General features: G+C 32.3%; 1 protein-coding gene across 5 annotated transcripts in view; it reads right to left on the bottom strand.

The window, feature by feature from the left end:
- The window catches only part of LOC146995366 (alpha-tocopherol transfer protein-like), a 63,289-nt gene that overhangs the window by 5,194 nt on the left and 43,807 nt on the right, over nt 1-14,288 (bottom strand). For all 5 annotated transcript variants that reach the window (XM_085823526.1, XM_085823527.1, XM_085823524.1 and 2 more), the window contains exon 5: nt 10,509-10,619. In XM_085823526.1, the coding sequence (XP_085679652.1) occupies nt 10,509-10,619 (111 nt within the window). The remainder of the gene's footprint in view (nt 1-10,508; nt 10,620-14,288) is intronic.

The following is a 14,288-nucleotide window of genomic DNA, read 5'->3' on the forward strand; positions in this document are numbered from 1 at the left end:
CTAAATTTTTGTCCTTCATGATTAAATTACTCATCATTTCAAACTTGAAAGCACAAAAAGTACTGCTAATTGCAGATTATTGATTAAAAATGTCTTACATGCACTCAAACTAAAAGTCACTGACTATCCTCTTACTATTCCATTCAATTATGCCTACCACTAATTTTTTAATTATTAAATTTAACACATCATTAAAAAATTATGAAGTAATAGATCAAATTATTCTACACATTTAAATTTTGGTACTTCCTTGTTAAATCGACCGTTTAAGTTGGAAGTTGGAAGAACTGATACGATCAGATTCTCCGGATTTGGACAATTTAGAAATTTATTTAGAACAAATTTCAGAGAAGTATAAAACTTTAAGAAATATGCATGACTCTTTTTTGGAACTTTTACAGAAAAAAAGGCTGTACTCGAGAAGAATATGAAAGAGAATTTAGTGTAGCTCAAGAATATTATGATAAATTATCTACGTTTAAAGTAAAAGCCAACAAGAAAAAGGATAAGTGTTCACAACCTTCTACTGGTTCAACAAATAGCGGTTCTTTATCAGGAATAGTTACGGCCAAAAAACAGAAATTACCAGCGATTGAACTGGTGAAGTTTGATGGAGACTCTCGAAAGTGGTTGACGTTTAATAAAATATGACGAGGTTTAGTAAAATACACGAAGATACTCGCATCGACAAGAGAGACAAATTTCATTATTTACAACAATCTACGAAACCTGAGACTGAGCCAAGAGCAATAGTGGAGAGTTTTCCTGCTACAGAAGAAAATTACGAAAATGCCGTGGAGTACTCAAAGAACGATTTGGAAATCAAAATGTTTTAATTCAAATTTATGTTAGAGAGCTGTTAAAAACTGGTAATCAATGACAAACAAAAGACAGACTTATTAACTTTTTATGATGTTAAGGAATATTCTTTGATATCGCCAAGAGATGGCGTTAGGAGTCCATCTACTGGCTTACTTAACCTTTCCCCTTCTGAACACGTGACTTGAAAAAATATTCTTCTTCTTGAAGGTAGAATTTCGATGCACTACGCAATAGAATTCGATTTAGATTTTAACTGGAACTATTCAGTTCTTGCCTTTTGAGCATTAAATATTCGATTCAGGCATTTTAGCCTACATTGTATATATGTAAATATTAAGTTTAATTAAAATTTATGGAAAACCCTCCAGGCCATGCATCTCGTCTTTTGGATTATGAGTGATTCGACTTTGATCTAGAACTTTCGTTACATAATGGTGCATCGGCCGGGAAAAGAATCTGATTAATTTGAAAATTTGTGTTTTTCGCCTTTTGGATTAGCTTTGTAAGCGAAGACTTCTCCCGGGAAGTCTCCTTTGATAATTTATTAAAATGAAACAGAAGACACTAATTAAGAATCGAGCACATATACGTGCTTCTGTAACTCAAATTATTAAAAATGTAGATGAATATTTAAAAGAAGAAAAACAAGAAGAGTTAGAAAATTGTTTGGAATTGTTAAATAGTAAAGAAACGGAACTACATGATTTAAATGAAAAAATACAAAATTTGATTGAAGATGAATCAAAATTAGATTCAGATATTAACACTTCTATGGAATATAACGATAAAATAATAATACCGAAGTCTAAAATCAACCGTTATTTAAGGAAATACAATACTCAAAATATCAACATGAATTTAAATAATTCATCTACAGAAGTTGAAACCAAAAGACAGATTGAAGGCAATGTGAAATTGCCCAAACTCTTAATTCACAAATTTTCCGGAGACTATAACGATTGGATGAATTTTTGGAATTCATTCAAGGTCACTATTCATGGCAATGTTACACTTTCGAAGACAGAAAAATTTAATTATTTGAGAACTTATTTATGTGGAAATGCAGCATCATCCATAGAAGGTCTCTCAATCTCAGAGGCTAATTATGACTCTGCTATAGACATTCTTAAAAATAGATTCGGTCAAAGTGACCTTATTATCAATACACACATTTCTAATCTCTTAAATTTAAATCCCATTCAAAGTTCAAGTGAAGTGGCAAAATTGCGAAAACTTTATGATACAATTAACGTTCAAGTCAGAAGCCTTTTAGCATTCGGTGTGAAACCAGAAACATATTCCAACATGTTTATTCCAATTTTGATGAAAATTGTCCCAAACGATATAACTTTAGAATTTCATCGTACAAATACTGAAAATTCTTCAACCTATGATTTAAACAAATTTCTAGACTTTCTCCGATTAGAAATAGAATCGCGAGAAAAGATTAATTCGTTATCCTTTCCACGCAAGTCAAACCCGGAAATGAAAGGTATTAACAGATATCCACCGACGCCGAAACATAAACAGTCACCACACATGAATTTATGGCAGCCGCGTCATCAAATCGAAACTGCATTTTTTGTTTTCAAAACCATGACTCAGAGTCATGTTTAAGCCTTACAGTTAATGAGAAGAGAGATATTTTGAAAAAACAAGCGCGTTGTTTTCTTTGCCTGGCCCCTAAACACAAAATCTCACAGTGCCGGCAACGCCAAACTAAAGTTTGTAAAATTTGCAAAGGTAAACATTCAGAAGCCATATGTTTTAAATCCAGTTCGATAGTTAAAAATACACCAAGTGATAAAAAGGATAGTATATTAATTTCGAAAAATGATACACAAACTAAGGAACAGAAAGAAGAAATTGTTTCGGCCGTTTCACATAATGCAAATAATACAATTATTTTACAGACTTGCATGATAAAAGTTAAAACAGCTAAGGAAAAGGTGTTTACCAGACTTCTCTTGGATAGTGGAAGTATGAAAAGTTTTTGTGCTCGTGAGTTAGTGGACAGATTAAACCTCGAAGTCATAAGAAAAGAAAAATTGACTGTCTACACTTTTGGGAATACTTCTCCCATCCAAAAAAATTATGACGTAGTTAAATTAACTTTAGAACATAGAAGTTCTCCTGATTCTAGAATAGAAGTCGAATTATTAGTAACTGATCATATATCAGGTACAGATATTCCTCCTCCTAAATCAGAAGAAATTAAGCAAAACAGACAATTAAAAAATTTGCTGCTCGCAGATTTTCCCCGATTGTAAAAAACCCATTGCCATTCTAATTGGTGCAGATTATTATTACAACATAGTAATGGGACACGTTAAATGCTTAAGCAAAAATCTTGTTGCAGTGGAAACTATTTTCGGCTGGTGCCTACATGGACGAAAAGGTGATGATGATGTCTCTTTAGCTTTCAATATAGTTGTAGGGGAAGATTTGATTTCCAAACAAATAACAAAATTTTGGGACTTGGAAAACTCAGGACTTATTGATAAGAGGGAAAACTTCGATTCAACTGAAAATGAAGTCGTCGAATATTTCGAATCAAATATAACATATGAAAATTCTCGCTATAAAGTTAGATTGCCTTGGAAACATGACACATCAAATCTAAATAATAATAGGGAAATCGCAGAACAAAGATTTCATCGACTTAGAAAACGATTTAAAAAAGATCCTAATCTATTTTACGAATACAGGAACGTATTAAGACATCAGTTAAAATAAAATATTATCGAACCAGTTTCAGAAATTTCAAATGAAGAGGATGTCGTGTTTTACTTGCCACATAGGGAAGTTATACGCGAGGATCGAGCTACAAGTAAATTACGTATTGTTTATGATGCATCATCGCATGCCCCAGGATCCATTTCTTTAAATGACTGTCTACATGTTAAGCCAAATTTATAACCTGAAATATTCGAAATATTTTTAAGATTTCAGTATAATCTAATAGCCTTCACTGCAGATATAAAACAAGCCTTTTTACAGATTCTCATACATGAAAAAGATCGAGACGCAATCAGGTTTCTGTTTTCCGATTTCCCTAATGATGAAACCATTTCTCCTGACATATATAGGTTCACTAGAGTTTTATTCGGAATAAATAGTAGTCCATTTCTATTAGCCGCTACCATTAAACATCATCTGAAAAATTATAATAAACTTTATCCTACAATGGTTAACTTTTTGAATGAGAACGTATATGTAGATGATGTGATTGGAAGCCAACCAACGATCAATGAAGCATTAACTACGAGTCTAGAATCGGTCCAAATATTTAAGGAAGCAAGCATGCAGCTTCACAAATGGCATAGTAACTCGAGACAATTACATGAATTGTGGGTAAAGAAGGGTATCGTTCCAGATGAAAATCCTGAAGATTTTAATAAAGAAAATTTCCCATTTAAAGTCTTAGGTATGGCATGGGATAATTCAAAGGACTTACTATATTTTGATGTTCGGAACTTATTGTCTTTCACATCTAAACCAATAGAAACAAAACGATTTCTTCTACAAGTGTTGGGTCGGATATTCGATCCGATTGGAATTTTAGGACCTTTCACTGTTAGAATAAAGTGCTTAATACAGAAGATTTGGTTGTCACAAATAGATTGGGATGAACCGTTACCTGAAGATTTGTCCTCTGAATGGAGAAGGTGGTGTGAAGAGCTACCTCAAATGGCTGAATTCTCCATCTCTCGTTACCTTTTCATGCACTCGAACATTAATGTCGAAAATCTCGAACTACATTGCTTTTCAGATGCAAGTGTCAAAGCCTATGGTACAGTCGCATATTTACGTTTCACGACAGAAAATAAAGAAATCAAAACGGCCTTTGTCTCTTCTAAAAATAGAGTAGCCCCACTAAAATCCCTTACTTTATGGAGGTTAGAATTAATGGGGGCATTGTTATCAGTTAAGTTAGTCAGCAATGTTCTGAAAGCACTGAAATTGAGAATTCCGTGCTATTTTTGGACAGACTCAACAATTACTTATTTTTGGATCCAGAAACAACCTGAAGCCTTCAAACCCTTTGTCAGGAATCGTGTCGAAGAAATACAAAAATTGAGTTCACCTCAAGATTGGCATTATTGCCCAGGTGTTGACAACCCTGCAGATCTCGTATCTCCGGGAACGAAGATTTCCAAGTTAATAAATGAGAACATTTGGACGCAAGGTCCCCAATGGCTTCAACTCCCTCACGAACTTTGGCCAAGATTAGATATTAAAGAAACAATAGATGAAAACAAATTAGAATACCGAAAGGGATCCGGTGATATACATCAACTTGAATGTACAATCGAAAAAAGTGCAGATGATCTTTTCGACATATCAAAATATAGCAAATTAGAGAAGGTATTAAGAGTCACTGCTTGCACAACACATTTCATTAAACAATTAAGAAAAACTAGCGACATTCAAGGAACTCTCACAGCTGAAGAGTTACAAGAAGCAGAAAATTTCTGGATAAGATCAGAGCAAAAGAAGTTTTTTGCCGAAGAATATGAATCCCTCAAAGAAGGTAATTCGGTTGGAAAAAATTCTCCTTTGTATAATTTTCTTCCTTAGATTGATGAAAAGGAAATCTTGAGGTTGAGAGGAAGACTGGAATTTTCTGACATCTCACTAGATAATAAACATCCAATAATCTTACCTAAAAATTCTCGACTAACGATTCTGATTGTATGCAAAGAACATGAGAAGATAATGCATGGAGGAATTACTGCGACTTTAGCTAAAGTCAGATCACGCTTCTGGATTCCTAAAGGACGACAGTTAGTCAAAAAAGCATTAAAAGGTTGTATAATTTGCCAAAAATATTTAGCTAAACCAGCAGACCAGATGACAGCACCCTTACCAAAGGATAGAATCCAAGAATCGCCTCCATTTGCAGTCTGTGGAATTGATTTCGCCGGACCAGTTTACGTAAAGAATTCTAAAGACATTCGAAAATCCTACATTGTTTTGTTCATTTGTGCAGTAACCCGAGCTGTACACTTAGAACTTGTATCAGATATGTCAACAGAATCCTTTTTACTTGCATTTCGCAGATTTTTGAGCAGAAGAGGAAACTGCGTAATCATCTACTCTGACAACGCCAAGACCTTTAAGAGGACAAAGAAAGAACTTAAGAATTTTTCAAAAGTTTTAAAAGATGACAAGTTCAAGAATTTCATTGCCAAAGAAAGAATCCATTGGAAATTTATAATCGAACGAGCCCCATGGTGGGGAGGGTTTTATGAGAGACTTGTTAGATCTGTTAAAGAATGTTTAAGAAAAATCATAGGAAAAGCATTGTTGACTTTCGAAGAAATGTCTACACTACTTGTCGAAGTGGAGTCAGTTCTTAATTCACGACCTCTAAGTTACGTTTACAACGACAATGACGAGCTGCAACCGTTGACTCCAATGCACTTCTTAAACATTGGACAAACTGATTTGAAGTATCCTTTGACCTTTGCTAGAATCATCGGTAGCGAAACGACAAGAGAAACGCTGTTAAAAAGAAAGCGTTATCAAGAATTGCTGTTAAAACAGTTGTGGTGGAAATGGAAGCAACAATATTTATTAGATCTTAGAACTGCCCATTTCTTGAAGAATCTGCAACTTCAACCAGAACTAAAAGTAGGAGATGTTGTTTTAGTCGAAGGAGATAATAAAAACAAACTCTTATGGAAACTTGGTAGAATCATAAAAATTATTCCTGGACGTGATGGTAAAGTCCGATCATTCGAATTAAAAACTGGTAATGGGACTTTAAAACGTACTGTTCAACATCTATATCCTCTTGAACTTTAGATATTTTGAACTTTAACGATTTAGTTATGCTTTTTTCTTTTTTTGTCTATTAATGATTAAATTGAATATCGTTAGTTAAGTTTGTTAAGTGGAAAATATTTTAAAATTTAGTTCATTTATTAGTTATAACATTTATTATTTGATACATGAAGTGTATAACCTGTATTGGAATTGAAGTGTTTGACTAATTAGTATATTTTAATATTTTTACAGAATAGTGATTTATGTACTTGATTGTATGTATAACTGAGTTAGAGGAACTCTTGTCAGAGTTCAGGTGGGGAGTGTGTTAAGGAATATTCTTTGATATCGCCAAGAGATGGCGTTAGGAGTCCATCTATTGGCTTACTTAACCTTTCCCCTTCTGAACACGTGACTTGGAAAAATATTCTTCTTCTTGAAGGTAGAATTTCGATGCACTACGCAATAGAATTCGATTTAGATTTTAGCTGGAACTATTCAGTTCTTGCCTTTAGAGCATTAAATATTCGATTTAGGCATTTTAGCCTACATTGTATATATGTAAATATTAAGTTTAATTAAAATTTATGGAAAACCCTCCAGGCCATGCATCTCATTTTTGGATTATGAGTATTTCGACTTTGATCTAGAACTTTCGCTACAATGACAAGTTGCAAACTCAACTATGCGCATTGGAATCACTCGGTTTAACTAAAGATAAATTTGCAGTTGTTTTATTTCCTTTAGTGGAATCAGCACTTCCCGCTGATTTAATACAAATTTGGGAAAGATTTAATACAAATTAAAGAAAATGTGGTTCAGTAGGGATAATCAAGAACAAGTTGAACTGTATCGGCATATAAGAGTAGTTTTTGGTATTACGTTAGTCCATATTTGTTGGCTACTACAATACAATATCATTTGAGTGTAGTTCCCGAAAGCTTAAGTCATGCAACAGAGATTTTGAAAACATCCTTTACGCAGATAACTGTGTGACTAGTATGGATTCAGAAACAGAAATGAGAAAGTTTGTAAATGAACCACAAATAATAATGGCTTCGGGTCATTTTAATTTAAGATTCTGGAAATCCAATATAAGAAGTGTGACAGAGGAAGATTCCTCCACGGAAGGAGATGTGTCTGTTTTGGGCCTTGTATGGCATACAGTTAAAGATACCTTATCTTGCAAAATAAGTCAAGATATAAAATTAGATGACCCAGTTACTAAAAGACTAGTTTTAGCAGTAGCTCATCAGGTGTTTGACATTATAGGTCATATGGCTCCTGTAATGTTGATTCCAAAACTAATTTTACAGGAAACTTGGAATTTAAGGCTTAAATAGGACGTTGTTCTTCCCGATGAATAAACCAAAAAATTTACGTTTTAGTGTGAAAAGTTGCACTTGCTATCCAGTATCCAAATACATAGATGGGTAGGTCTCGAATCTATTAATGAAGCTGTGAGTATACATCTCTTTTGTGCATGCATCTTTTTAAGAGTACAGAGTGGCAAAAAGGTAAAGCTTAGTTTGGTACATGCAAGATCAAGAGTAGCGCCTTTAAAACCTATTGCGATTCCTCAATTAGAACTTCTCGCTTGTAATATTGGTTCTAGGTTATTGTCTTCAGTTATTAATGATATTGGCCTACATGAAGTTCGTATTCACTGTTGGACTGACTCCTCGACGGCTTTAAGTTGGATACGGCGAAATCAATGTTGGGGAGCATTCGTTTTTAATCGTGTACAGGAAATCAGGTCTTTGACCTCCTCCACTGTATGGCGACATGTCCCTGGTTGTCTCAATCCCACTGACCTATTCCTTTTCTGTTTGATATTTAAGATTTTGTAGAATAAGAAATGGCATGAAAAATAAATGTTGGTTTTTTAAAAAGTGTCAGCTCAGATTTTCAAACCTATAAATTACTTATTAAGCAACAATATATATTATATTATGAAATTGTAATGTTTCATTCAGTCATCAGAAAAGTTGTCATAGTATTTTGTAGTCTTCATTAAAGTATTTTTAAATATCACGAATTTTGCCAAAGCACATTATAGTGACAGCTTTAACAAGAAGTAACCTAAATTTTGTATATTCACACTTACTTTCATAGCATTATATAGTGTAGCACATTAAATTTCTGATAACTTAACACTTTGCACATTAGTATTTAATAATAATTTGATCTTTAAATATGGAATGCACTACATACCTACAATTGCAACTAATAACTGCATTTATCATGAGTTTTGAATTTATGACACTTTTAAAACTAAGCAGAGCATGTTTTCAGCTTATACCACTGCATAAATGAACTTGGCAGCCCATGAAAATTGTGAGACCTGCATTTAATGGATCAGTTATCATTAACTATCATCTTTCTAAATTTATGAGGGTACTGTCTGAAGGATAATTTCACAGAGTAAGTTCAAAGTGTGTTTTTAAAATTAAAAAACACGTTGAACATTTTAATTAAAAAAAATATCCTTAGACTGGTACAGGTTATTAAAAAAAGGGAGAATCTTTGCAGTTTGATAAAATTTTAAGATGTGGTGTAATCAAAATTTTTTCTATGTTACCATTAACCCAGTTTTTCCAACATGCAGAGAGATGTTGAAGTATTTGTATATTAATGTTGATTTGAACAAAAGATTAAAAAAACACTTTTTGATTATAAATAATGAAATATAAAATAAGAAAAAAAACATTATTATTAGATACTGAAACATTACATGCATTAAGTTCCTTTAGCAAGCATATTTTATAAATCATAAAAGGAGACGACATGATTACTGGTTCAATACAAAAAAGGAAATTTTTGTTTACAGGATATTTACAGCAAATATAGAAATAACTACAGTATCACTGCTTAACATAATATTATTTGCATTTGACAAGAATGTAGAAATAAAGGAGATGAATTCTTTCTAACAGGGCCATAGCTGCTTGCAGCCACAGACTACAACACAAAATTTCAGTCCACCTTTTATCTTCACAGATGATAGATACTAGATATGATACAGATCATAGATGCTTCACCAATGGTGTGTGTGTGATCATGGCAAAGCCTCGAGGGCTATCTGCCTAAGGGGAGGGATGCCTTCGTGAAGGACTTTCTAAGGGAAACTGGCTCGTATACACGTTACACATGGGGAAAACCACGAAAACGCCCATGCAGCCAGCCCGTTCGCGGGATTCGAACCTCGGACCGAACTATTAGTGTTCAGCGACTTTACTGCTCGGCCGCTGGTGGGCCGCTTCACCAATGACCTCATATCAATGAAGAAGTTCTTAATAAGCATCAATAGGTCTTTCTTTCACTTCAAATATCAAATTCTTAGGAAATTATCTTGCAGAATTTTAACTTGATATGAAAAATGAGATGGATTTGATCCAAGCACTGATATCTATTAGGGTTACCACCATCTTGATTTTTCCTCTCTTTTTTGTTAATTGCTATATATCTAATTTTGCATAGTGGCAATGCAATGTTGCTTCTTATACATTCAGGATCCATGCAAGAAAAATAGTTCACATTAATTTTTAGACTACTCTTCATTTTGTTAAACCATACAATATGCTTATGTACACTCATGCATCAGCCACCGCAGTGACAATCAACATGAAAAGCTTTCAGTCTTTCACTTAACAAAACTGTTACATGGACACCTGCCATCTTGTTGAATTTTCTTATGTACCTATACTTGTAATAGGCATGCTAAAGCCATCTATTGGTTACTCACGTTTATTGTGTTGCATACCTGACACAACAATTTCACACATGTGATTTTTTATGTCCTTTTTAATAAGAAAGAAAATTCTGTTTTGCAATTGATTATCTTGCAAAGCATTTAGAAACACTAATTGAAAGCCAATAAAAAGAATAGTACTCTAATTCACATTCATACCTACCCTTTTTTTTATTTTTTCACTTATCAAAGGTTTCACTATGGTTAACACAAGGTCAAAAAGTGCAGGCTCATTTATTATATGGACTGCTTTGAAACGTGCTGGAAAAGAGTCCTAGAGAATGACACAGTAAGAAAAGCTTATTAGTGATAAATTTTACACTTGTTATGAATGCATATTTTACATAATTCATATAAAATATATCATATATGATGATCGTGATACACTTCATTTAATATATTAAATGTGTTGAAATATAAAACAGGAATCTCAAGGAATACTCTGCCAAAACACTTTTAATTTAAAAACTTTGAATTATCTTCAGTATTAATTATTATATTAAACTAATTATTTAATGTAAAGTTGAGTTGATTCTTGAATAACCTAGTGGAAAGCTGATTCATTCTATTACTAAAAAAATATATATCATTTTTGATTTTCCAGACTGTATTAATTAATAAAAACCACATCTTATTAATAACAAACATGTTGACCAGAAGCCTTACTAATAACATAAACAATCAATCAACACATATGGACTAGTTTATATACAATAAATAATTTGATAAATGAAATAAATAATAAATAAAGTAATCTCAAGACTCAAGGCAAGTAAATGTTACTAAGAAAGTTGTAAGCAAAAAAAAAAAAAAAAAACATTTATAATGCAGTAATATGAACATCTAGCTTTACATGCTGTTTGTGAGATGAGTTGTCAACCAAGGCAAAACTGTTACAATAAATACTGTACTGTATGATACAAAAAACTGCATCCATTTTGCATACCACTAGACACAAGAACAATGAAGTTTTGTATAATACATTTATAACTTGTTTTATAGCAGTAAATGCTTAAATGGACTATCATTTCTACATGCAATAAAAGAAAGCTGTCTGTGTGTGTGTGTCTTTCATTCGTGCTGCGTGTAAGCTAATAGACACAGGGCAATGAAATTTGGTACATAGGTGCATCTAGACAAGAGACAGTGAAGCTCGAAACAATTTTTTCAGAATTTGAACCAGATTTTTTTATTTTATCTTTTTGATGAAATTGCATCATTCTGAATAGTTTCATTCTTTTAGAAATGTGGTTTTGGCAACAGTTTTTCATTCAATGCTTTGTATACTGGACTGCTGACTATTGAAAATATGAGATAAAATGCTGCTTATTTTCTTTTGATTTTTGAACATGCAACATGCACATTGCAATCTTTTTATTCTGACGCGCATGTGTCTCGTGAGGCACAACAGAAAGAATTTCCTTTTTTTCTCCTTTCTCTCTTTATTAGCTAATGGTAAAGAGGTTTGTATATTTTTAATTATGTCATCAACTGTTGTTTGTGTATATGAAGCAATGGCATATAATGTTTACCATAAAGTTTAGCAAAATACCAACTTAGAAAGTTAAAGCTGCCAATTCACAAAATTAAAGTTTTACTGTTAAACAAAATTAAAATTCAACTCAAAAACAATTTCAATTTTCAAAGCTTCAGAGTTTGCTTCGGTTTCCTTCCTGAACATAAAATGGTATAAACAGAAGAATATCAAAGTATTAAAAAATTACATAACCATATGAATGAAATTAGAAAGAAAAGAAATATAGATCTAGGATTGCAATTGTATATTACTAGAAGATTTTTATTGTCACCTTTTGATGATATTTTATATGCAGATGATAGTACAGAGAAGAAACAGAGCAAGAAAAATCTTTCATTAATCAGACTTATGGTATAAAATAACACCTGCTAGAAAACAGAGTATAGATAATATAACTTTTTAAGATTCATTTGTTTACATTCAAAAGCAATGTATGTATGTAGGCCCATCACATGAAAATCTTGCAAGTGCAATAAAATTCTGAAAAGTTAAATGATTTATTTGTAAGCTGTGAAGAGTTATTCTTGTGCTTCCAAGAATAACTAACAGATGGCAGCATGATGCTCCAACACTGAAGAAAGAAGCAGCATTAGTGTCAATATGGTCATCCTACAGATGTGCACTGTTACAGAAGAAATCTGAGATGAATGTTTTCAGTAAAAAAATGAAGGGATGGCAAAATCTTTAAAATTCAAGGAGGCACTTGGCAGCAGAACTTCGGACTCACAGACACTACACCAGGTCAGGCCCGGATAGAATAGGTGCGGGGGCCCCGATTGGATTCTTTTTTTTTTTTTTTTTACGGGGCCCTCTCTCTATATTAAATATTTAAATAAAATTCAAATTCAGTATATATATATATATATATATATATAAATATATCAAATGTCATGGATCATCAGACTGGTAAACTTCTACATAAATTAAAAAATAAAAATGTAAAAATTCACCATTGGCTGGTAGGTTGCGCAACTAGTTGCTCGTGCATATACCTGCATAGCAGTTTACGTACGTAAAGTAGTTCACATACATAGTGCAAAATCTCTCTAATATAGGACTATCATGATTAAATTCAATACATTTGACATGAACTTTTACGGGCATCAGTTTTCTATATTATAAAGTATATATTATATAATAATAAACACATTGATAAATCTTATCCAGCAATGCAAACTTAAAATAAATATATTTTTAAATATTTGAATAATTCATAATTTATCTATTATCATCAAAAGTAATTTGCTTTAAATTTAGATTTTTTTTGGTTCATTTTGATGGTAATGTGGGGCCCAATCGCCCTTTATCCCTAATCGCCCTTTATCCGGCCCTGCACCAGGCCATAAAATGTTTAGCACCAGTCCTGAATAAAGAGTATGTGGGAATTTATTTTTTGGGGACTCTAAGAAGCCTTAAGCATGTGAAGGAAATAGCTGTAAGTATAATAAATGACTGAACTAATACAATTCATACATAACTTTGTCAACATGTGCTAGAAACAAGAAAAAATTTAGCAGAACAACATGGCTTTATTTGCCAATCTCCTGATACATTGCCATTAGTATATAGCAGAAACTAGCTAAGCTTTATAATGACAGCTGTGAATTTGAAGTTTTTTATACATCACAAACGAACGCAAGACTTTCTAACTAATAGAATTTGTGAAGAAATGTGTAGAAGTGGTAATAAATGAAGATGATATAACAGATTTTCATTTCGACAGCAATGCCTCAATCATCAATCAACAACAAACGATAAAATCTGTAGTATTGTTCTAATCCAGAAACTACCAATAGTGAATAAAGTGAAAGAGAGGTTGATGAGGATGAACAAATTTCGATTCACAATTTAGTGGGAATTTTCCATGAGGCAGTTACAGAATTTGAATAGAACTTTGTAACTGAAACAAGAAATTATTTCAATCTATAGAAATAAAGAGGAAGTATTAGCATAAAAAATGAAGCTAATTAAACAACTTACATTGAAAGAAATGTTTAATAAAGGCAAGCAAATAAAAATTGAGCTATTTTTTTTTCTTTCATAAATTTTTATTCTTTTAAGGTTATAAATGTTTCATTATTTCATAATCACTATTTTATAATTTCTTCATGTCAGTTTACTAGATTTAAATTAATGATCTAACATCCAAAAAAATTTAAACCTTGAATCGGCAAGATCTCAATGAATCCAGATCTTGGACTTTAACATACAAAAAGAAATAAAATCTTTATAGTAAACTATGTATGGGTTTGAAGGAGAATTAGACAACATATGCCCACTAGAAAGTGATAAATAAAACTAATGAAATGTGTGTTTTTGCTTTGGCAATAATTTATTTTCCTTGAATAACAAACATGTTACATGAACACATTAATTATTTATCTTGTACTAAAAAACATTAAAGTC

This window comes from Stegodyphus dumicola, chromosome 9, assembly GCF_044657685.1.
Source record: "Stegodyphus dumicola isolate Sdum_Otavi_A_Nest chromosome 9, ASM4465768v1".
Lineage (NCBI taxonomy): Eukaryota > Metazoa > Arthropoda > Arachnida > Araneae > Eresidae > Stegodyphus > Stegodyphus dumicola.